General features: G+C 42.4%; 1 protein-coding gene across 1 annotated transcript in view; it reads right to left on the bottom strand.

Annotated features, from left to right (window-relative positions):
* SMARCA5 (SNF2 related chromatin remodeling ATPase 5) overlaps window positions 1-24,008 on the bottom strand; it is a 43,879-nt gene that overhangs the window by 11,589 nt on the left and 8,282 nt on the right. The window contains exons 5-17 of the mRNA XM_074950931.1: window positions 23,386-23,486; window positions 22,174-22,353; window positions 18,016-18,171; window positions 17,794-17,925; window positions 16,459-16,527; window positions 14,355-14,464; window positions 13,803-14,029; window positions 5,034-5,155; window positions 4,800-4,952; window positions 3,465-3,601; window positions 2,305-2,449; window positions 1,965-2,084; window positions 1,620-1,730 (exon numbers count right to left, since the gene is read on the bottom strand). Of these exons, the coding sequence (XP_074807032.1) occupies window positions 1,620-1,730; window positions 1,965-2,084; window positions 2,305-2,449; window positions 3,465-3,601; window positions 4,800-4,952; window positions 5,034-5,155; window positions 13,803-14,029; window positions 14,355-14,464; window positions 16,459-16,527; window positions 17,794-17,925; window positions 18,016-18,171; window positions 22,174-22,353; window positions 23,386-23,486 (1,763 nt within the window). The remainder of the gene's footprint in view (window positions 1-1,619; window positions 1,731-1,964; window positions 2,085-2,304; window positions 2,450-3,464; window positions 3,602-4,799; window positions 4,953-5,033; window positions 5,156-13,802; window positions 14,030-14,354; window positions 14,465-16,458; window positions 16,528-17,793; window positions 17,926-18,015; window positions 18,172-22,173; window positions 22,354-23,385; window positions 23,487-24,008) is intronic.

Genomic DNA, 24,008 nt, shown 5'->3' with positions numbered 1-24,008 from the left:
ATTTCATTGGGTGACCACTGGTTTGTGTGTTAATAAAGCAGCAGGTTTAAAACAAACACAAGAAAGTCTTCTTCACACAATGCAGTCACCCTGTGGTACTTGTTGCCAGGGAATGTAGTGAAGGTCAAAACTCTAATGGGGTTCAAAAAAGAATTAGGTAAGTTCATGAAGGATATGTCCATCAATAGCTGTTAGCCAAGATAGTCAGGGAGACAGCCCCATGCTCTGGGTGTCCCTAGGCTCCGATTGCCAGGATCTGGGAGTGGACAACAGGGGACCAATCACTTGATGACTGCCTGTTCCGTTCATTCCCTCTGAAGCACCTAGCCACTGTCAGAAGACAGGATACTGGGCTAGATGGACCACTGGTCTGACCCAATATGGCCATTCTTATGTTCTTATGAGAAACCATCAACAAAAAGACTAAAGACTCTTATTGTTGTTCTGCTCCCCTCCCCCGTGAAGATGAGTCATGAAAATGGACTCCTCCCATCAGCCGAGTTTGCAGCTCAGAGCATGCCTGGAGGGGATAAAAGCCATAAGGTACTAAGGATCTCCGTGCTGCTCAGACTCTGTGGGAGCGAGGTGTTTCTAGGCATAAGCAAGAGATCCCCAGCTGCTTAACCTAGGCTAACCCTAAAGAACAGTGCTTGCTGATTATAGAAACCTCTATTATCTTTTGAAAGGTAAGACTGTAACTCACTTTTATGTCTATGTTTCTTTGCTTTAACCTTGTAAATAACGCTCTAATTTCCTTTTCATATTTAATAAGTCTTCATATGGTTTACTATAGGATTGGCTACAAGTGTTGTATTTGATGAGAGACCTAAAGTATAATCAACCTGGGGTAAGTGACTGGTCCTTTGGAATTAGGAGTAACTTAAATATTGCTGTGATTTTTGACGTAAGGGGCCATGTATCACAGAGAAACGCTCACCTGTGTGGGATGACAGACTTTGTGATTCCGTTTTAAGGCTTTTGAAGTGCCTTAAGACTCTGAAGTTGGTGAGTGAAATCTAATTTTTAACTACCAGAGAATTTGGGGTTTGTGCCATGGTTTTTAACAGGTTGGTACTCATGCTCTTGTGCACAGTTGGGAGCATCACACAGTCACAACAAAACACTACTTCGTAATACTGTATGAGGAAAGCTACTGTTCATATTGTGGAAAGAAGGATAACACTACTGCACATCAAATGTAATTTGGGTTGTTTAAGAAGTTAGAAACTAGGAGAATAAAAAACATTTTAAGTAGGACCACTGGGAAGGCCAAAGAATTGCTTGAGAAAGTTTATTTAAGGTAAATCTACTTAGGTATTTAGAATCTAATTCTAGACTTCTCACCCTCTTTTGTCCTTATCTTCCACCACCTGACTGAAAGATCTCATTCTTTTAATCTTCCTCTCCCTCCATGAGTCCTATGTTGAGATTCCTTTGAACACTCCAGTTTGCATCTTTAAAATGCCTTTATATACACCATTCATTTATTTTACAAAAATTTTCCACTGATGGAAATTTATAAAAAAGTGTACAAATTGATTTATAGTTGGAAGCAAGTTAAGATAAGTCTGTCTGCTGTACATTTCAATCATTTTCTGGTTTAAAGTACATCAACTCACTTTCGGTGCTTTTGGTTCACTGACACGAAGAGCTTCCCTGAAGTAAGCATCAACAGCATAGTTGGCTTTTCTTTCTCGTTTAGGTGGCTCAATCCACTCTGTGAATGCCATCTATAATATTAAAGAAATAAATTAAAGTGACTTCAAGTTCTAAGGTATTTTATACAAAGTATAAATTTTACACAAAACTAGAACTAAAGTACGTGAAACAATAATAGCCTTCCACAAAGTTAACGAGCAAGGAAACCTTCATATTACCTATCACATGTTCACCAAACCAGCAACATGCAGTAAACATATACAAATACTACCAGTGAATTCTTCCAAAACAAATTCAGATATTACCTTTTGTTTTTCTCTATAATCTTCCCCTTCAAAGTTGTATACACTGGACTCCGTATCCATTGTAAAATTTCTAAGTGAACTTTCGCCCATCTTTGAGAGTTTCTCATTCATTTCTGCAGTCTGGAAAAGAAGTTATCAATGAGAAACACTTTTCAAAAAAGCTCCTCCTCATTCATGAGAGAGACTCCAAAAATGACTTGCTAGTACGGATCTTAATGCCAAAAAACACTCCTGATCTACTATGTAAATTTTAGTCTGAAAAATTTTAATTGCATTTGTAATGTTATTCAAATTATCCATAGTAGAAACACATCTCAGGTTTCTTTAATTTGCACCTTACCTTCTTTGCACCTCTTTCCAAAATACCATCAATATCATCATCAGTAATCTCACTCTCCTTTGAGGCAAACACATGCGTAGCTCCATGTCGAATCATCTGCAGCATTTCATCTTTTCCTATTTTATTCAGATTTTGATCCACCAGTCTTCCTGAAGACAAAAATATTGGAGGACAATACCTTATTGCAGAGCTTAGTGATTTTAGGCCAATCACTTGGATGTGTCAGGAACAGAAAACACTTCCTTTCCCTCCTTGTTTATTATGTTTGTCACAGGCCATACATAAATCAGTCACAAGAACTATTTTCAACATTTAAAAATTTTTTTTTTAAAAATTGACAGAAATCTAGATAGTTAAGCAAGGACTGGTTCTTGCTTAGTAATACAAATTAATGGGGTCCATCAAAAAACAGACTCAGGATTTTAAGTCTTCCATGTAGCCTTTCATTCCTGGCCAGCATTTTCACAATTTCAAGTCCACATCTCCCTGTGAACATGACAGCAATAGCTATGGTACTTTTTAAAAATAACTGATTTCAAGTTAGACTAGTCAAAAAGTTAGCCCTTGAGCATCAGCTTTGGCCCCCTTGCCGAGAATGGTGAGGCTCAGGCTTTGCACCTCCAGGGCAGTGGGGCTTGGGCAGGCTTTGGTCCTGCCCTCCCCCCCCCCCCCCCCCCGGGGTCATGAAGTAATTTTTTTTTTGTCAAAAGGGGGTTGCGGTGCAAGGAAGTTTTAAAACCCCTGGGCTGGGCTAATGTACAGAGTTACATCAGCCTTACTCTTATTCCATTACCCTAAAACTAGACACAGAAATAAAACTTTATTATTACACTTCCCTCTTTAAAGCATTTTCACTTTTTATATTTTTATTTAAGTATACGCATTCTTAGCCATCTGGGATGCCCTAGTCATTCCATAATGCAGTAACAAGTGTTATGCTGAAAGATTGCCACACAAGAAAAAAAAAAACAAATTTAAATTTATCATCCCCTTCCATCCTAAGAACAGAATATGAAATCATGGCCCTGCTAACTTCAATGGCCAAACTCCAACTGACTTCAATGGGGCCAAAATTTTATCCAGAATTTACATGTGAAAAAAAGGGGAGTGGCAAAGGAGAGAAATAGCAAAGTACAAAGGTAGAAAAGCTGTCAATACACTTGCCTTGTTGAATGACTATGGAATCCAAACGAAGTTTCATTTCTGCTCTTTCCACTATTCTTTCCTCCACAGTGTTGTCTGTGATAAATCTGAACACTCTAACGGTTTTTGTCTGGCCAATTCTGTGTGCTCGGTCCTATGCAGAAAATTGTGAAATACTCATGTCATTTAACATAGCACAGTAAAGTGTTTGTATTGAAATACAAATACATACAATTATTGCTTGAATTTAAAATCAGGTTTTAAGAGAGTAGCTATCACCATACTTGTTTATGGGGGGAAAAAAAACAAAAAACAAAAAACCCTACATTTCAGGTTAAAATCCTTTCATAAATCCAGTTGACATGGCTGCTCAAAAAAGTTGTTATTGGCACTATAAAGCTTATTTAATGAGGTCTCTTGCACAGAGAACAGTGCACATTGCTTAAGATTCCTGCCTAAAAGACACAGTACATATTTTAAACAGATATTTCACAGATATTAAGGCCAAAAGAGATTAGATCATCTCGTCTGACCTCCTGTATATAAACAGCTCAGAAAATTTCACCCACTTATCCCTATATTGAGTTTAATAACTTGTGTTGGACTAAAGTAATCTTCCAGAGAGGCTTTGCTTTCAAGTCTTAGTTTTTTTTAACAGTGATGGTTCAAAGTATCATTTTCAATTGGAATTTGTTTGGCTTTAACTTCCATCCATTGGTTCGGCTTTAACTTCCATCCATTGGTTCCTGTTACGCCTTTGTTGTGTCATTCTTTTGAACAACCTTTATTAAGCATATCTGAAAATATCTGCAGCCTGGCTGAAATCCTCAGATTTTCAACATGCCAATGTGCACACAGATATCCGGTTTGTACATACATATTTTATAATTTATACCTTTAATATGAAAGTTTTAAAAATATTGACTTTCTTGTTCTGTAACGTGTAAGTCAATACATTGTTATCTCCATAAGATCAAAGACTGAGAAGCAACATTTTTTAATATAAAGATTAAGCATGTGTGCCCCTATAATGCAAGTTAGTAACAGAAAAGCTGATTCAACTCAAGAGATACTAGTGATGATTACTCCAATGTCTTAAAATGACAGATTAAGGCTTTAAGTTTTAGGCCAAATTTGACTTAAGTGCTGTGCCCTTTTTAATTTCTGTGCTCCAAGAGTAGCTGACATCAGTCTTAATTTTAAAAAGACTGCACTATTTAATTAAAATGGACCAAAGTATATATAGAACCAAACCCAGGACACTATGAAATGCAATATATACATTTGTATGGCAGTTCTGTAAGAAAAGCACGTTTTGATATATAATGATATTTCTGACTCGGAATTCTTACCATAGCTTGAAGATCTACTTGTGGATTCCAGTCTGAATCATAAAGAATTACGACATCAGCGGTAGCCAGATTGATTCCAAGACCACCGGCACGCGTGCTCAACATAAACACAAACTTGGAGCTGTCAGGTTCATTATATGCATTAATAGAATCCTGTAGAAATAAGAAAGTAGTCAATGCAACTGTATATTTTGAGTACGCAATTTTATTTAATTTTTATTTTAATTAACTCACTTGTCTCTCATCATGAGGTGTCTGTCCATCCAATCTACAATACTCATAATTTCGCCACATGCAGTAATCTTCCAAAATGTCTAGTACTCTTGTCATCTGACTAAAAATTAATACTCGTGAGCCTATTAGAGGTGAAAAGTAAAATTGTTCAACAAATAAATAGCCAAGAATTATATATAAACACTAGCTTTGGGGGTTTTATTTACTCTTAAACCTGGTAAAAATTAATCAATGTGGGCATCTAGTTAGATTACATTTATTTCAAAATGTGAGAAACGGATAAAATGATACCTGACAAATATTACTAAAACTAATTTTTTAAAATCTAATCTAGATTAAGAAAACTCCTCACTTAAAGTTGTCCCAGTTAACATTGTTTCCTTGTTACATTGCTGATCAATCAGAGAACATGCTCGTTTAAAGTTGCACAATACTCCCTTATAACATTGTTTGGCAGCCGCCTGTTTTGTCCACTGCTTGCAGAAAGAGCAGCCCGTTGGAGCTAGCTAGTGGGGGCCTGGAACCAGGGTGGACCAGCAGCCCCCCCTCCCCCCCCCACATCAGCTCCCTGCTCCCCTAAGTTCCCCATGCAGCAGCTGTCCATCAATTGCCAGCAGTTTAGCTGTCCCTCCCTTCACTGCCATATGCTGCTCCTGCCCTCTGCCTTGGAGCTGTTCCCAGGAGTCTCCTGCTTGCTGGGGGTGTTCCCCTGCTCTTACCCCCTGCTTACCTCATCTCCATAGAGCGGTGGGGGGAGGGGGAGGAGAGACAACAGGGCTCAGAACAGAGGGAGCTTGCTGGCTGCAGCTGATGTCTCAACTTGCTGATCTACTTAGAGTGGGGTAAGCGTACTTAAAGGGGCAATGCGCATCTGTCTCTCTCACACAGGGTGTCTCTGTCTGCCATGCTGTCTCCCCTCCCTCAATTTGTGCGGCCTCGCAGAGTGTGAGGCTATGTTAACAACAATCGAGTGCTAGTTCATCTTTAGCAGTAAGGCATTCCCTGGGAGATATCCCACCCTCTGACTTCACCACCTCAACCAAGCTTCACAATCATCATTGCTGTATACAGTATTAAATGTTGAGAAAGAGAGAAAGAGAGAGAAAGAGAGAAAAATAAACTGGACAAAAGACTATTTTTTTTAATATACAGATATATAAAATATAGTCTTTTGTTCAGTGAAATAAATTTCCCTGGAACCTAACCCCCTCTATTTACATTAGATCTTATGAGAAATTGGATTCGCTTATCATTTCGCTTAAAGTTGCATTTTTCAGGAACATAACTACAACTTTAAGCGAGGAGTTGCTGTATTAAAGAACTGACATTTAAGGTTCTAAAAACAGTTACTCACCTTCTCGTAAACGTTGTTCTTCAAGACGGGTTGTTCACATTCATTCCAATCAGGTGTGCACATGTTGCATGGACGATCGTCGGCAAATTTTCCTTTAGCACCACCCGTTGGGTTGGCCATGGAAACCCCTTGAGTGGCACCTTTATGGCGCTCAATATATGATCCTGCTGACCCGACCCCCCTTCAGTTCCTTCTTGCTGGCTACTCCGACAGAGGGGAAGGAGGGTTGGTATTGGAATAGACACGAACAACGCATCTCAAAGAACAGTTACGAGAAGGTGAGTAACCATTTTTGCTTCTTCGAGTGCTTGTTCACTTCAATTCTAATTAAGTGACTCCCAAACTCTACCCGGGAGGTGGGGTCGGAGTCAAGGAACTACTGATTGGAGCACCGCTCTGCCGAAGGCTGCACTGTCTCCGGCATGATGGGTGATGGCGTACTGAGAGGTGAACGTAGGCACCAATGACCAACTAGCTGCTCTGCAAATCTGTACCAGGACTTGGGCCAGAAATGCCACCAAAGAAGCTTGAGCTCTTGTGGAGTTTGCTGTAATAGGTGGAGCCGGGGCCTTGGCCAGCTCATAGCATGTGTGGATACAGTCTGCGATCCAAGACGAAATGCACTTTGAAGAGATCAGGAATCTTTCATCCGATCTCCAACTGCTATGAATAGTTGGCTCAATTTTCTGAACGGCTTAGCGCGCTCAATGTAGAATGCCAACACCCTCCGAACATCCAGTGAATGAAGCAGTTGTTCCCGGGCACTGATATGAGGCTTGGGATAAAAAACAAGCAGGAAGATATCTTTCGTGGTACGAAAACGAGACACCACCTTGGGAAGAAAAGCTGGGTGAGGCTTGAGTTGCACCTTGAAGACTGTGTAAAGTGGATCAGAAGTTAGTGCTTTCAACTCAGACACCCTCCTAGCTGATGTGATAGCGACCAGGAAGGCCACCTTCCAGGACAAATAGAGCAAAAAGCAAGTTGCCAATCGCTCAGGGAGGGCTGGGGGGAGACTATAAGAGTCCGGATAATACCAGGTTAAAGGTCCCACACAGGTACTGGCTGACAAACGTGGGTATAACCTTTCCAGCCCCTTCAAGCAACACTCTACCATGGGATTGGCGAATACGAAACAGCCAGACGCTCCCAGGTGGAAGGCCGAGATGTGTACTTTAATAGACAACGGTGCAAGGCCTTATTGTTTCGGGTGTAGGAGATACTCTAAGATGAGCGGAACTGATGCCTGTAAGGGAGCTATAGGATGCTCCTCACACCAGCACATGAGCCCTTTCCACTTGGCTAAATAAGTGGCCCTGGTGGATGGTTTCCTACTACCAAGAAGGACATTCCTGACAGGACTTGGGCACAGGAGTTCTGTCGGATTTAACCATGATGTACCAATGCTGATGGGGCCACACTGGAGCAAGGAGGATTACCTTTGCCTTGTCTCTGCAGATCTTGAGTAGTACCCTGTGCATGAGAGGGACCGGCAGGAAGGCATACATGAGGTCGTCTCCCCAGGGTAGTAGGAATGCATCCAAGAGGGACCCTGGGCTGTGGTTCTGAAAGGAGCAGAACATCGGGCATTTCCTGTTGTTCCTGGTGGCAAACAGGTTGACTTGCGGAAAATCCCCACCTTAGGAAGATGGGAGTGTTTGATATCGGGTCAGATAGACCACTCGTGATTGCGAACGATCTGCTGAGGTGGTCCGCTTGTTCATTCTGCACTCCTGGGAGACAGGACACCTCCAGGTGCATGGAGTGGGGTATGCAGAACTCCCAAAGTTGAAGGGCTTCTTCACATAGGGGGGAGGAACACGCTCCCCCCCTGCTTGTTGATGTAAAACATGGCAATGGTGTTGTCTGTCATCACTGCCACACAATGGCCTTGTAGCATGGACTGGAACGCTTGGCACACCAATCGTACTGCTCGGAGCTCCCTGATATTGATGTGAAGAGAGCGCTCGTCTTGCAATAACAGCTCCTGCGTCTGGCGGCCCCCTCGGTGTGCCCCCCAACCCAACGATGACGTGTCCATTATTAGGGTCAAGGTGGGTTGTTGAAAGGAACTCCCTCACACACTGTACGGAGGTCGAGCCACCACTGGAGGGACTGGAGTACTTGTAGCAACATAAGTACTGAGTCCAGCCTGTTGCGCCACGGGCGACATACAGAAGTGAGCCACACTTGGGATGGCCTGTGTCTGGCATGCCTGATACGTAAGTGCAGGCTGCCATGTGGCCAAGGAGGGCCAGGCAACCCCACGCCATAGTGGTCAGGTACTGCACGAGGCTCTGAAGGACGCCTGCCATGGCTTGAAATCATGTGTCTGGTAGGTACGCTTTCGCTTGTACCAAGTCCAGCACTGCCCTGATTAATTCTATTCTCTGGGTCAGTGATAGGGTTGACTTGTTCATGTTGAGGAGGAGACCTAGTCTCTAAAACATGGATTTGACTAGTTGGACATGAGACTCCACCTGCTCTCTGGAACGGCCCCACAGCAGCCAGTCTTCTAGGTAGGGATATACCTGTACCTGCCTCCTGCGGAAGAAGGCTGCTGCCACCGACATGCACTTGGTGAATACCCAGGGTGCAGTCGATAGGCCGCACGGGAGGACCGTGAACTGGTAATGTTTATGGCTGACCACAAACCGCAGAAACTGTCTGTGCCGAGATTGAATGGCTATGTGCAAGTACGCGTCTTTCATGTCGAGGGTGGCGTACCAGTCTCCTGGATCAAGGGAAGGGATAATTGTGCTCAGGGAGACCATGTGGAATTTCAACTTTATCATGAACCACGCAGATGTAAAATGGGTCTGAGACCCCCACTTTGCCTTGGGGATGCGGAAGTAAGAGTAGAATCCCTTGCCACTTTGCTCCTGAGGAACCTCCTCCACTGCCCCTACATCTAGGAGCGATTACACCTCCTGGATAAGAAGTTGCTCGTAAGAAGGGTCCCTGAGGAGGGATGGGGAAGGTGGGTAGGAGGGAGGGAGGGAAGGAAGGAGCAGAACTGAAGAGAATATCCCACCTCTACCATGCAAAGAACCCATTGGTCCGATGTTATTTGGGACCGTGCACAGTAGAAGTGGGATAGGCAATTCAAAAAGTAAGGGGGAAGATCTGGTGCCATGGTGGGTATGCCGTCCTCAGGTGCAATTTCAAAAGGCCTGCTTTGAGCCAGACAATGGCTTGGTTGGGCCCTGGCCTTGCCCTGACTGTGAGTGGATTGGTTTGCACCTAGAATTTCTAGCCACCTGTAAAAGTCTTGTCTGGGACGAGGAGGGTAGAACCGTTGTTGTTGGGGCTTGAAATGTTTTGCTGGGGTATGCATCCCCAGCGACTTCATCATTGCCAGAGTCCTTTAAGCTGTGCACTTAAAATCAGTCTGGTCTGAGAATAACTCTGCGCCCCGGAAGGTCCAGCAGGGTTTGCTGCACTTCTAGAGGTAGACCAGACGCCTGCAGCTATGCACCCCTTCTCATGGCTGGACCAGACGAAAGTGTGTGGGTGGCAGAGTCCACCGCATCAAGGAAAGCTTGAAGGGAGGTCCTTGCCACTGATTTCCTTCTTCAATGATAGCGTAAATTCGGCTCTGGAGTCTGATGGTATAAGCTCCTTAAACTTAAACACCGAGGCCCACGAGTTGAAGTTATATCTGCTAAGGATAGCTTGTTGACTAGCTATCCTCAGCTGTAGGCCCCCAGTGAAATAGACCTTCCTACCAAATAGGTCTAACCGTTTTGGCTCCTTTGACTTTGGAGTCGGCCCCTGTTGCCCGTGTCTCTCTCTCTCTCTCATTAACCAGGGAACACTGCTGCTGCTGAGGAAACAAGTACTCCTATCCCTTGGACGGGACAAAGTACTTGCATTCGACGCCCCTTGCAGTTGGGCAGGGAGGGGGAGAATGGATGCCAGGGTCTGTCAGAGCATTTTTACATTGTCTGTATAGCTTTAATTGGGCAGAGCAACCCTGGGCAGGCCCTCTGGTGTTAGGATATCAACCATAGGGTTTGATAACCTCCTCTGCCTGCAACCCCATGTTGCAGGCGATCCTGCACAGGAAGTCCTGGTATGCCCTCTGATCTATCAGTGGAGGTCCAGAAGCCAAGGCCCCTGCTACTGCCTCATCGGGGATGAGGATGATGAGGCTAGGAGTGGCATGGGGTCCTCTTGTCCCTCAAACTCTCTGGCCTCCTCCTGTTTGATATCTGGGCCCCGTGGGCTGACCCACATTGCAACTGTAGCCTGGTCCGCAATCGATATGGTCACCGTGGCAACCTCTGTGATGACCTGGGCCACCTGCTCACAGAAAGTAGCAGTCTCTGATCCCTTAGGGGCTGGGCGATCCCTAGGTGGTTGGGGTGCTCTGGTTTCGGAGACAACCGAACGAGAGTCCCTGGAGAACAAACCCTGGACCTGGCAATAAGCCCAGGGGTCCAAAAGGGCCATTGCAGCTGAGGCTGCCAGTGCGGAGGCCAAGCTACAGGTGCCTTGCTCCTACGTTTGTGGGAACAGCGCCCACTGTGGCAGGAGTGGAATGATTCCGCATCCGAGTCTGACGACCTCGATCTGGACCTGGACAACCATGGCAGCACCAACCAGTACTGCACAGGGGATCAGTGCCAATATCCCCGCATCGGGGATCGATGCTGAGAGCTGGGTGCTGGAGATCATTGCCTCTCTAACAGTGCCAGAGATCTAGATCCCCTGGGCAGCACCGGGGAGAAGTGTAAGGGATCCCGAGATGGCTGCCAGTGCCTGGGAGATGGCGAGCGGGAGCGGCGCCAAGGACAACGGCACTGTACAGGAGGAGAATGCCGCATCATAGCTGGTTTCCCTGTAGATGGTGTCAGGCGTGGAGGTACAGGGGGCTGGTCCCTGACCACCAGGAGTTGCGGTGCCATCAGTTCACAACTCCCTGTCAGCTTTGAAAGTGTCCGGGGAGGAGGGTAACTTCAATTCCTCCACCTGGCACTGCCTGTCTGAGGGAGTTACAGGGCACCAGACTCAACATTCCCCCGTCAGGGAACCAAAATCAACGGTGCTGACTCTTGACCCTTGGGTGCAGAGTGCTCCTTCCCGGGACGCACTGCTGATGCACCCGGAGGCTGAGACACCTTCGGCTTCTGCGAGTGGCCTCTGTCAGTTTTCTTCCCTTTTTTTTCCCCCCGGTACTGACAAGTGGGAACAGTGCCAGGTAGTCTGGAGAGCTGGAGAGCAGTGCTGAGGATCTCTGGACTCTGTTCTCAGTGCGGTATTGTGCACCAAGGCCAGAGTGCTGCGCACTGATTAGCTCAGCGCCAGGACCCCAGGCTCGGAGGCAGGTTGAGGACAAAGAGAGGACTCCATCAAAAGCTGTTTGAGATGGAAGTCCCGCTCTTTTTTCATCCTGGGTGGAAAGGACCTGCAGATTTTGCACCTGTCTGTTTGGTGCTCTTCCCCCAGACACTTCAGGCATACGTCGTGGGGGTCACCTGTTGACATGGGCTTACTGCAGGTCCCACACAGTTTAAACACTTGACCCCGAGGGAAGGAAATGGATAGGGTGAAACCCCGGGCCCTAACCAAAAGTATAACTCTAAATTACGCTAAACTAAGAAGTGAAACCTATGCTAAATTATAGACCTAACCAACAAGCTAAGGGAAGAACTCGTGAGGCAAGTGAATGCTATTTCAATGACCGTCACCAGCAGTAAGAAGGAACTGAAGGGTGGGTCGGGTCGGCAGGATCATACATTGACCTCCATAAAGGCGCCATTCCAGGGGGCTCCATGGCTGACCCGACAGGTGCTGCTAAGGGAAAAATTTTAGACAGTCGTACATGCGACGCGTGCACACCTGATTGGAACTGATGTGAACAAACACTCGAAGAACCACCTCATTTAATATGGAACAGAAATACATATATAATGCTGACCTGCAATAGTCAGATATTGCTATTCAATATTTTACTCAATAAATGTCCATAGCATTATCATAGACATATCAATATTGTTTAAAAATTCTTCATCCTTAGTGTGAAAATGATATTGATCCTTTACTGCAAGTTATATACAAGGACAACTTAAAACACAAAGGCACACACTAAATAAGGATTTCAATAGAAACCACCACTGATTCACCTTTTCATTAAAAAAGTAATTAAAATCAAGCCATTCCCCCCATACCCTCGTGCAAATACTTGAAAATTAAAACTTAAAGATGAACTGAGCAATTTGGGACATTAAAGCATTTAACAAGTATGACGATTTAAACACATTTTTAAAATAAATCCTCTGAGAGGCAAGTACCCACTTAAATGCTGGTCTTGGTAAGTAAGTCAAGAATGTGCTCTACTGCAACACAACAGAACTGCAAACTCCCTATCCTGTTTATGGTGTTCATAAATGGCAAAAAAAATTGCCACCATTATTTCTTCCATGTTCAGTTAGTTATGACGCTTACCCTTTACACTGGATAAATACCTGTTCACTGCAATCCATTTTTAGTTAATCCAGATAATTTTTTCTAGGACTAAAGGCAACGGTCACATGACAGCTGAAAATGAAACAGTATATAGCAACAAGCCTCATAAGCAAAAAATGCCAACACTATCATTTTGATTTGTTAACTCCTATCTCCTGTCTTATGGCATCCATCACTATAGTGTCTGAATATCTCCCAAGGGATAAAGCAAAAATACAGGCCAAAGGGCTAAGTCTAGGTTTACTTCCTATTGCCTATGGCTGTTTTTTCTTTAACATCTTCCCTTGCCCCTAAGTTTTCGACTGCCTCCTCCTTTGCTGTGCTTAGGTCTGTCTGTAAAAACATTAACTGAATTAGTAAATTTTACGCTTTGTTCTGAAGGAAGGAATATTTGTAGTGAATCTGAGCTCCTGCAATAATGAATTCCAGAGCCTTTACCCTGTTGCCAAGAAAGCATAGTTTCCCCACTTTCACAAGCTTCCCCTTAAGTTGAGTTTCATATGTCCTGGGAATGTTGCCATTAAGGGAGACTGACATGCTCCAAGGTACCTTGGAACAATTCCATAGAGGGCCTTGAAGGTTAACACCAAGGTTTTGAATATGATCTGGTATCTTATAGAGAGCCAGTATAGTTAGCAGAACTCCACAGTGATGTGCTTTTGGCACCTGTTGCTGAGAAAACAGGTTACTACATTCAGGACCAACTGAAGCTTCAGTGGCCCCCACTTAACTGAAGAACAGATTTCAAAGTCCTGATCCTGATCTATAAAACCTTTAATGGATTGTGATCCAATTACCTATGAGGCCACCCTAGCCTCCACAACATCTATGATCTACAGAGAAAATACATCTGGAGATTAAATTCCATCTATTAAAATCAAATGACGCAGACAAGAAGTCAGACAAATGATTCAAACAAATCAGGAAAGAAATAAGAGTCATACCTTGTTCTTTCAACTTTGGTAGCAATTTGTCCAATACCACCATTTTGCCACTGTTGGTAACCAAATGCATATCTGTTGTGTAAGGTGGACCAGGTTCTGCTCCATCAAAGAGGTAAGGATGATTGCAACATTTTCGCAATTGCATCAGGATGTTCAACAGTCTCATTTTGTCCAACTTCCCAGCAGAGTTCAATATATCTATATCCTTCATTAAGATTCGTGTATACCTATAATTGAAAGGGATACTTAAATTATGTAAAGGCCCTCTTATTGTATAAGTTATAAAGCAAGAATTCAAAAGCAGACCCTCCCCCATTCCATAAGAAGAGCTCACTGATGACTGCATAAACAGCAACTTAGCTATTAGGTAAAGCTATCACAAGGACACATATTAAATTCCTCCCAGCTGGTTGCATCATAAGCAATTAGATCAGGTTCTGCACAATACAACAGCATTTTTCTGCAGAAGTTGTAGTTTAATTAGTTCAGTTGTGGACAGCAGACTTCTAGTCAGCTTTAACAGTAGTACAGACAAATGCCTGAATTACTTACCATTCTCTTTGCATTTTGCTTAGACCCACATAAATTTTAACTTCCTTCTTTGGAGGCAAACTCTTTTCTACATCAGCTTTAATACGGCGTAGGAGGAATGGCCTTAGCACCTGGAGAAGATTGAATGTTTAAACTGAGTTTCAAATAAAGCAAGAAATTAAAGTCTTTCATGTTTCTTATTTCCTAGACAAGCAAGAGCTATCAATAAAATAGAGAAGATTCACTGAATACATTTCTGAAAACGAATCCATTGGTACTTTAAAGCCATGTTTCATTGAAATTCTAGGAGGAACAAACTCCAGACCATAACTAGGTCCTCTGGAAAAATGATTAACACAGACAGCTATCTTCCAGAGGAATACATTTGAGTTTCCTCTGAAGGATTCAAACCAGACCATCCTGAGAGCCACAGGGAGAAAAGGAAGAAATACTAGCATGGTTAGTACAAGTATTGCTATGATCCAAATGCCGCACCTCTGTTTTTGTTATCAAGCATGGCAAGCAGTAACAGATAACCAAGCTGCATTAGGATGCCCCACAAATCAAAGTGGCATCACTGATATGAAAAGCTGCTAGAGATTCCCACACTCATTTTTGCCCATCACGCCCTAACTCTCTAAGAGATGATCTCACAAGAATTTTGTTTTGTCGTCGTCCCCCGACTCCCGCCGAGTGGTATGAGTTATCTGTGCCAGACAAGATGAGTAGGAACACCTTACATTTCTGAATTTTCTTCACATTTTAGTGTTTCTGGTACTTTCAATGTATATGATTCAAGCTGGAAAAAGATTTAGATTCACCAGTTTCAGTTTCTTTAGGGTCAGTTTCATATTCTGGTTTCTCATGCACTTACATTACAACTCAAAATGGGTGAAATTTTTTTGTCAAATCTGTCTTGACAAAAAAAAGATTTTTCAATTAAATAAAAATGTTTCACAAGTGGCTGTTTTCCACAGAAAATTGTTTGCCTGCCAAAAATAATACTTCAGTTCAGATATGCCCCCATAGTGCCTCATACTACCTATAGTTTGGTTGTCTAATGTCTCTATTCTCCTCAAAAGGATGAGTTCCCTAGCTGGATGTCATGTCCCACGCTGCACTGCAGCCATGGGACATCATAATGCATCACCTACCCTCATCAAAAGGGGAGACTGATGCACCATGGGAGAGTTAGTAAGAACAGAGAGCCAGGCCTACAGAGGAGAATAGGATCATAAGAATATGGGAGTTGTGCTTTGAACATATAAAATGCTAAGGACCTGATTTTTCAGAATGATAGGGACCTCAAATTGTACACCCAGAATTACAGGATACTTTTGACTTTAATCTCTCTGTACCTTAGTTCCCCATCTGCAAAATATGGCTAATACTTCCACATCTCACAGGGATGTTGTGAAAATACATTTACCAATATTTATGAAGCACTCAGATACTATAGAGAAGTGCCATACAAAAGCGAGAGGAAATGAATAAATTCTGACTTCAGAACAGGGGTTTAGGAGAGTGTTCAGTAAATAAGGCACTGGGCCACATATTTGAACAGTGACAAGAAAACAAACTATTAAATAGCTGCTCATTAAATTAGCACCATCCATCCTGTGCACAGAATGAGGCAGGGGTTCTGTGGGAAAAAACAGTATGTGATCTTCTAACTAAAGACTGTATCACAATATATATGCACAAGGGAACTCAATTAAAGTTGTACAGACAACCTTAATTCAAGCATTTCCTAATATGAATGATTGACTTTGCAATCTTAATAATATTCTTTTAACATGGGGGGTGGGGCTGAATACACACAATACCTGTTTATACTGGAATTTGTACACCTTTTTCAAAATGTAAGATCTGGGCTTAAAGCTATTCAACCAAGCCTATTTAAGAACGAAATACATCCTTTGCATCACTGAAGTCAGGATGCAATTATTCTGCAAAATAGTCTAAAAGTCTAGTATATGTTTTGGAATAAGGGTATTTTCCTGAATGTTCTATGAGCAAAGACATCTTTGGAACAAGTGGACTGGTTAATGACAATACTTATTCAACATTATATGAACGTGACACATACAAAACAAAACACACACCAAAAAAAAAAAAACCTTACCATGTGGAGACGTTCCACCAGCTTTTGATCTCCAAGACAGTTATTTGTATCAAACCATGAATCGAAGTCCTATATTAATAAAATGTTTTATATACAGAAATCATTTTATTACACCAAGAAAGTTAATCTACTGCAATAAAGAAAGTAGTTCACCACATGACCATTACAAATTCAATTTAAATTTCACAACATAAGTAATTAAGTATACTGATATGTAATCAGCTATAATAATATAAGCACATTTATACTAGGTACGACTGAATCCCCCCAAGAGGTTGTACTGCTTTAACTATGTCAGTACCTAGCCAGATATGGTTATAGCAGTACAAAAACTGTATAACTCACCCTTAAGTTACAATGCTGATTTTTTGACACTATACTTATTTCCACGCCCTGTCCACAAAAACAGGATGACTTCACAACAGAAGCTGATATAGGAGGAAGACAGTTTGTTCAAAATCAAAGAAGAGAAAAATACAGAAAGCAAACAGCCAAGTAAGTTGCTTTTGGAATCGAAGTGCTGTTTCTTGTTTGCTCCAATATGAAGGTCATTTTTTCTCATGGTCATTATGGAAGACCTCGGTACACTCATAACAACATTTAATGTACCAGCTCTTTTCTGCTGAAGGGAGCAGCCACCGTCAGATCTTCTATAGTAAGAATATCACTATCCGCTCTGGCTGGATGCCACTGAGCATTTGATGGACGGAAAAGGTGGGGAGCTATGCATGCTACCTGAATACATTGCAAAGCTTCTTCTCCCACAGGGGCTAAAGCCCAATTCAGCTAAGTACTTAAGCAAAAGCACATAACCTTAAGCAAAACAACCTTACTGAATCTGGACTTAAATACACTGCCTTTGCAGCACCATCAGATGTGGGCACAAGGCACTCAAGCCTGGCAGTGAGTGCACTACACAATTGCATTGGCTTTCCCAACTCATATGGAATCAAAATCTTGCTAACTAAATTTCAAGATGTGAAGACTAAATAACAAAATGTTTCTTAAAATTTGATTTGATAACAAAAGTTAGTCATTTAAGATACCACAGTACAGAATCCTTCTTTAAAAATCATCAGCATGAAAATGAGTATCAAACCACAGTGACTGAAACACCCATTGTGTGCGCTAAGTGGACAATAATGTTTAAAACAACTTACAGTGGACAATATACTGGATTAATTCATCTACATACTATACCTTTCAACAACCAGAAATGAATGGACTGTCAGTCACAACATAATTAACCAGGTCTATTAAAGTTATTTGTATTTCTCTCAAGTCAGTAGATTAAAAATTAAATAAACTCAGTTAAAGAAAAATAAGAAACATTACATCAGCTGAGTTAAAGACATCTGGCAAAAGAAAGTTGAGAAGTGCCCAGAGTTCATGCAAATTGTTCTGAAGTGGAGTTCCAGTTAACAGCAGCCGATTTGTCGTCTTGAATTCCCTCACAATTTCTGACAACTGAAAAAGATCAAGACAATTATCAAGACTGTATTATTGTAAAAATCTGTAATCTATGCAAATGTCTACTTTGAGTAAATTCTAAATTACCTTTGATTTTTCATTTTTGATCCTGTGGGCTTCATCTATAACTAGATATCTCCAGTTAAATTTTTTGAACACAGATTTCTCTTTAATGAGCATTTCATATGATGTTACACAGACATCCCATTCTCCTGGCAACAATACATCTCGGACAAAGGCAGCCTGGTTAGAAAGAAAGAAAAAGAAAAACTTAGTTCTTGAAGATTAACTACCATATCTCATAACTAAATTAAATCAAATCAAAATATATTCTGTCTAGTGTTCAAAACAAAATTTCCCCCTCGCATTGCAAAATTAGGGGTTAAAAATAAAATTCATTGTAGCCTTAATGCAACAGATGTGCTTTCTAGTCTTAGAGATTCGCTAGACTGAACAAGTGCCAATATCTCATTTTTAAGTGGGGAAGAAAAGTGAGCTTCAGATATCAGTCTTTACCAGAAGAGTAGGCGCAAAAGTTTTTGAATGGGTAAACTGTAAGGTTAAAAAATCATAAAGGAGCACTAACACCAGTAATGTTATAATATTTTCAGTTGGATTAGAACAATGGTCCCCAAACTGGGGGGCGCAGAGGAACATTCGGGGGAGCACCACCAAACTCCGCTCCTGGTCTCAACGCCGGCTGCCAGCCCTGCACCCAGGGATCTGTGCTCCACTGTGGCTGCTGGCCTCGGCCACTGCTCTGCTCCCACCCCACCCCCAGCTGTGGCCCCAGTCTTGGCCCCCTTACTCCTGTCCGCGTTCCCACCTCCTGGAACTGCAGTTATGCTCCTGGCTCTGGGGGGTGGGTGCGGACAGAAGTAAGGGGAGGTGTGAGGTAAACAGTTTGGGGACCACTAGATTAGAGTATAATGGGTCTGGAGTATGTAAAGCAAATCCAAGTTGTGACTCCGCTAGGCTAATTTAAAAAAAACAACTGAGCTACTGAGTGCGGTCATCTAGGGACTACAATACAGCCCAACAATGGAGAATTCAAAAAGAAAGGTTATTTATGTGACAATAACTGGGCTTCGAGATGTGTGGTCCCTATCCTCTAATCCACCACCAGTGTGCATGCTCTTGAGACCAGAAGATTCTCGCTACCAGCGTACATTAATCCATGCCTAGGCGCCTCTCCTCCTCGTGCTCTGAACCAAGGTCATGGTGGAGGAAGCACAGACCAGCTGCCTCTTTAGTACCTTTTGACCACAAAATAACCCTAGGATACGGCACCAAAGAACAGGGGAAGAATGGCGGGTAGCGGAATACAGATAGGGACCACACGTCTTAAAGAACTCCAGTTACTCTAAGGTACATAACCTTTCTTCGAGTGATAGTCCTGATCTGTATTCCACTGTGGGTGAGTCAACAAGTAGTATTCATTGAGTAGGAGGGTGCAAGGACCCATGCTGTACCAGCTTGCACTGGGGGCATAACATCTTGTGAACACAGCCCCATGGTGCCGCTTTAAGGATTTCCAGGAGAGGGACTTCTCAAACTGATGCTATTGATGAAGACTGAGCTTTAAGTGAGTGGGCCCTCACACTCTTTAGGGGAGGAATTGCTGTTAAGTCATAACAGAGCAACATGCAACCTGAAATTCAATCCGACAGTCTTTGGGATGAGATAGCTTCACATTCTGCAAAGGATACAAATAATCTAGATGATTTCCTAAAGGATTTAGACCTTTGCAGGTAGTGTCAACGCTCAACCGACATCCAGAGAGCAAAGCTTCCTATCCTCATTGGTGACATACAGCTTTAGGAAGAAGACCGGTAAATTAATTCTGAGATCACCTTGGGGATGAAATTTGGGTGTAATCTCAGAGACACTCTGTCCTTATGGAAGGTTGTGTAAAACAGATTAACCACAAGGGCTCCCAGCTCACCCACTCTTCTGGCTGTAGTGATAGCCACCACAAATCAATAGGTGAGCTAAGGAACATATGTCTAAGGGTTCAAACAGAATCTTCATTAATGCTGATAGGACTAGACTGAGGTCCCAAGTCGGGGTAGATTTCAATATCAGGGGAAAAGTTCTAACAATGTACCTGTCACAGGATGGGTAAGGATAGAGTGTTTGTCAACCAAAGGGAACAGATGCTGATACCTGCTATGTGCACACAGAGATAGCAAAGAGAAACACCTGAAGTCTTTGAGGACAGGAGATATTTTCAGATGACAGGAATGTCGGAATCTTCTGGTGTTACCTGAAAGTATTGACACCAGACAGAAAATCGTTTCTACTTTGAAATATAGAACATTCCTGTTTGACGCCTTCCTATTACTAAAGATATGCTCTTCTGAACATGTCGTTTCTAGGTTTCTTGCCCATCCAAATACCAGGCTGTTAGGTGAAGGAAAGTTGGACTGGGATGTCTTTGTGCTGGGTCAATAGGTCCAGGAACAGCTGGATACGGATGCATGGACATGCTGACATTTGGAATTTCAGGAAACCAGAATTGTCTGGGCCATCTGGGACAATAAGCATCACCAAGGCTCCCACTTGCTTGATCTTTCTGAGGGCCCAGGGTAAGAGTGGAAGAGGTGTGAAGGCATATGTTAGTTGTCCCAACAATGGTAGTAGAAGAGAGTCTCCTCAGGATCCCTAACCTTGAGTCCCCCCAGAACAGTAGATTGGGCATTTCTTGTTCTCCTGACACAGAGAGGTTCCAAGATAGGGGCCCCCATTGTTGAAATACGTTATGAACCACTAAATTATGTAGCTCCCATTCACGGTCCCTGGAGAAGTGCCTCTTGAGGTTATCTCCTAACTTCTTATGTATCTCTGAGAGGTGCTCTGCCAAGAGAAAATACACCAGCTCCAAAGCGTGACTTCTTCTATATAAAGAAAGGGGGAGACCTTACTCCTTGTTTATTGATGCAGAACACTTGCCATTTCAGACGTGACTTGGACATGCAGGGTTACAATAAATGGTATGAACCACTTGCAGGCTTCATGGACTACCCACAGCTCCAGGAGATTTCTGTGCAACTGGAATTTGGCGGGAGGGGGTCCATATACTTTGTGCTACATATTCATATTGAGCTTCCCATCCTTTGTAAGGAAGTAGCTGTGATCAATCTCTCTGTAGGTGGAGGAGGGTCAAAGGGAACCAAATATACACACTACTTCCTTGTTCTCCCAGCAGAAGAGGGAAGCTTGCACTCTGTGGGGTGGCAAGACTAATTTGTCCAAACTGTTTACTCAGTATGTAAACGATCTGCATCGAACCCTGCAGACATCAAAGGCAAAAAGTCTTGTGAAGGGTGTCAAGTACATGAAGCCATATGACCTAAAAGGAGGAGGCAGGCATGAACAGACATCTGCAGGTGCAGCTGAAGTGGAGTGATGAGATTCTTATGAACTGGAATCTGTCCTGAGGTAGGTAAGCGTGGCACTAATACAGTCCAGGGTTGCCACGATAAAGTCTATAGTCCTTGGGGGAACTAAAATGGACTTTTCTACATTTGCTCAAGGTCCCCATGAGTGCAAGAGTGAGTAGGGAGCAGTTTGCTATCTGCACCTCTTTAGATTTTCCCATTAGTAACCAATCACTGAGGTAGGGGAAACTGATGAGCCCTGGCAGCCGAAGTGGGCTGCCAGTATCACCTTTGTGAACACCCATAGCGATGTTGCATGGACGAAGAGGAGCACTCTGGTTTGGTAGTAGTCCTGACCTACAGTGAATCTCCAGAATCTTCTGTGTGCAGGATGGATGTCTATGCAGAAGTAGGCACACTTCAAATCAATAGCAGCAAACCAATCACCCTTGTTCAATGAGGAAATTAAAGAGGACAGGGAGTGCTTGAAATTACTTTTCTTTTTTTAAGCTGATTTCAAATAATAGCATCCCTTTTAGGTCTTATATTGACCAACAAAAGTCCAAGTTACTGAATAGATTTGTATACTTTTATATGTTCATTTGTCAATTTTTGTTTGCTTGCAAAAAAAAAAAATAAGGGTGTCATCTAGTATCTAATACAGAGCACTTCTGAGCCTAAGTTGAAAATTCCGTGGCATCTACTTCCGGAAGCATTAGTCTTCCTCCTGAACAATCTACAGCAGCTACTTGTTGATTAGAAAACATAACAAGGTGGCAAGTTTATATGTTGGGTCTACCATATATAAACACTTTGGGGCAGGGGAGAAGAAAAATATGAATATGCAATAGTGTCTCATACTTACTCTTTGGTCTTTGTCACCTATCAAACAAACTGCTCGAAGTGTTGGTACCCATCTCTTGAACTCATTCATCCAGTTGTGTAAAGTGGATTTGGGAACTAATACCATGTGAGGGCCAGGAATATTTCTGTAGTGTTTCATGTACCCAAGAAGAGAAATCGTTTGCAGTGTCTTTCCAAGACCCTGTTAAGAGGTTAAAATTTATTTCTATTAGTGGGGAAAGGCTCTCTTAAAAAAAAAATGTCCTTAGCAACTCAGTGGTAAACTTTAAAAAGGCAGGTGAAAACAAAACTAGCAAAAATAAGAAATCCCAACAGAGATCCTCAAGATACATTGAACTGACAGACAACTACTTTATTTTTAAAGCACACAGTGAAATAAAAAGCTTATGCTTACGCTCAAATAAATTTGTTAGTCGCTAAGGTGCCACAAGTACTCCTTTTCTTTTTGCAAATACAGACTAACGTGGCTACTACTCTGAAACCAGTTAGAATTGTACTTCTACCATTTGGTATAGAAAAACCCTTGACCTTATCAAGCCAGACAGTGCAGCACACCAGGTAGCACCCTATGAAATGTCCTATTGCTACAGTTCCCATTAGGGGAAGTGCTAATCTAGAGGAAACAGGCATTTTTGCAATCAAGTCAGCTAACCCTACTCACAACACTAAGTGTCCCACAAATTGTTCTCTACAGCAATGACGACTAGAGAGGGAGTGGGGGTTTTTCTCTCACTGTATTAGGGTTCTATAGGGACTGGGGCCCGAGGAAAATGGCTTCCATCTGGTTCCCTGCAGCTGCCATTCTTTTTGCACCTTAAATGCTCCTTACCATGAGAACTTTCTGAATACCACTCAAAACAGTTGCAGCTTTAAAATAATATAAAGGGCAGTTTGTTCCATAAAACAAACTTTTTCTGGGTTTGGATTTCCTTGAGGTAGATAAGCACATCCAAGGGATTCCATTTCACGAAGGAAGCTGTTCCATAGTTGACAGCTGTTGTAGTAATGTCATGCATGTAGTTTTAACAAAAATGTTGTGGTATGAATTAACCACATTTTACAAAAAAAAATCATTCAAAGTGTATCATAACAAGTAACATCTTGCATTTTATAATATAAACAGCTTCTTTAAAAAAATTAACTAGACCAAAATTTGATTACACTTCATGTCCCTTCTCCCCAAACAGACTCAACAAAAATTAGCAGCACTTACCATTTCATCTGCCAGGATACCATTGATGCCATTCTCATACAAAGAGATGAGCCAGTTCAACCCTCGGACCTGATAATCACGCAGTTTACCCCATTTTACATCTAAAAGTGAGGACATGCAAAAACAGATTAAAAGATTTGTAAAAATATATTTGAAGTCATCACAGCATTCCCTTATTGCTAACTGACAGTATTTCTTATCTAAAGGTAGGAGAATGTGACAGTAATACTTTCCAGAGAGTAATTAGGACACTGCCAGCAGAGGCTGTGGCATTTCTTAATACACGTCTCTGAGCCTGAAGAGTGAAAACATAAGGAGCATGTTTCCCTCAACATCACTAGACGTGGTAAAATTCTAATGTAATAATCTTAATTCGAATCTCAAACCCAAGCTGTAACCACGAAGCAATATCAGGTTAAAGGATATTATCTCTCCTCAAAATTTAAGATCAATCGATCAGTTAGATTAAATTGTACTGGAAGATAGATTAGACTGGTGCTAAATACGTAGTATGCATAATCTGAAAAATAAAACCCCACCACTGGCAAGTACTATACCAGTATGTGTCTTTCACAGTAAAATCACTCCAGCTGCTGCTCTGAATCTTTTGAATAGGAGTCAAA

This window comes from Natator depressus, chromosome 4, assembly GCF_965152275.1.
Source record: "Natator depressus isolate rNatDep1 chromosome 4, rNatDep2.hap1, whole genome shotgun sequence".
In the NCBI taxonomy this organism is placed as follows: domain Eukaryota; kingdom Metazoa; phylum Chordata; order Testudines; family Cheloniidae; genus Natator; species Natator depressus.
Note: the sequence above shows the minus strand (reverse complement) of the source record. Positions and strands in the feature narration are given on the sequence as shown.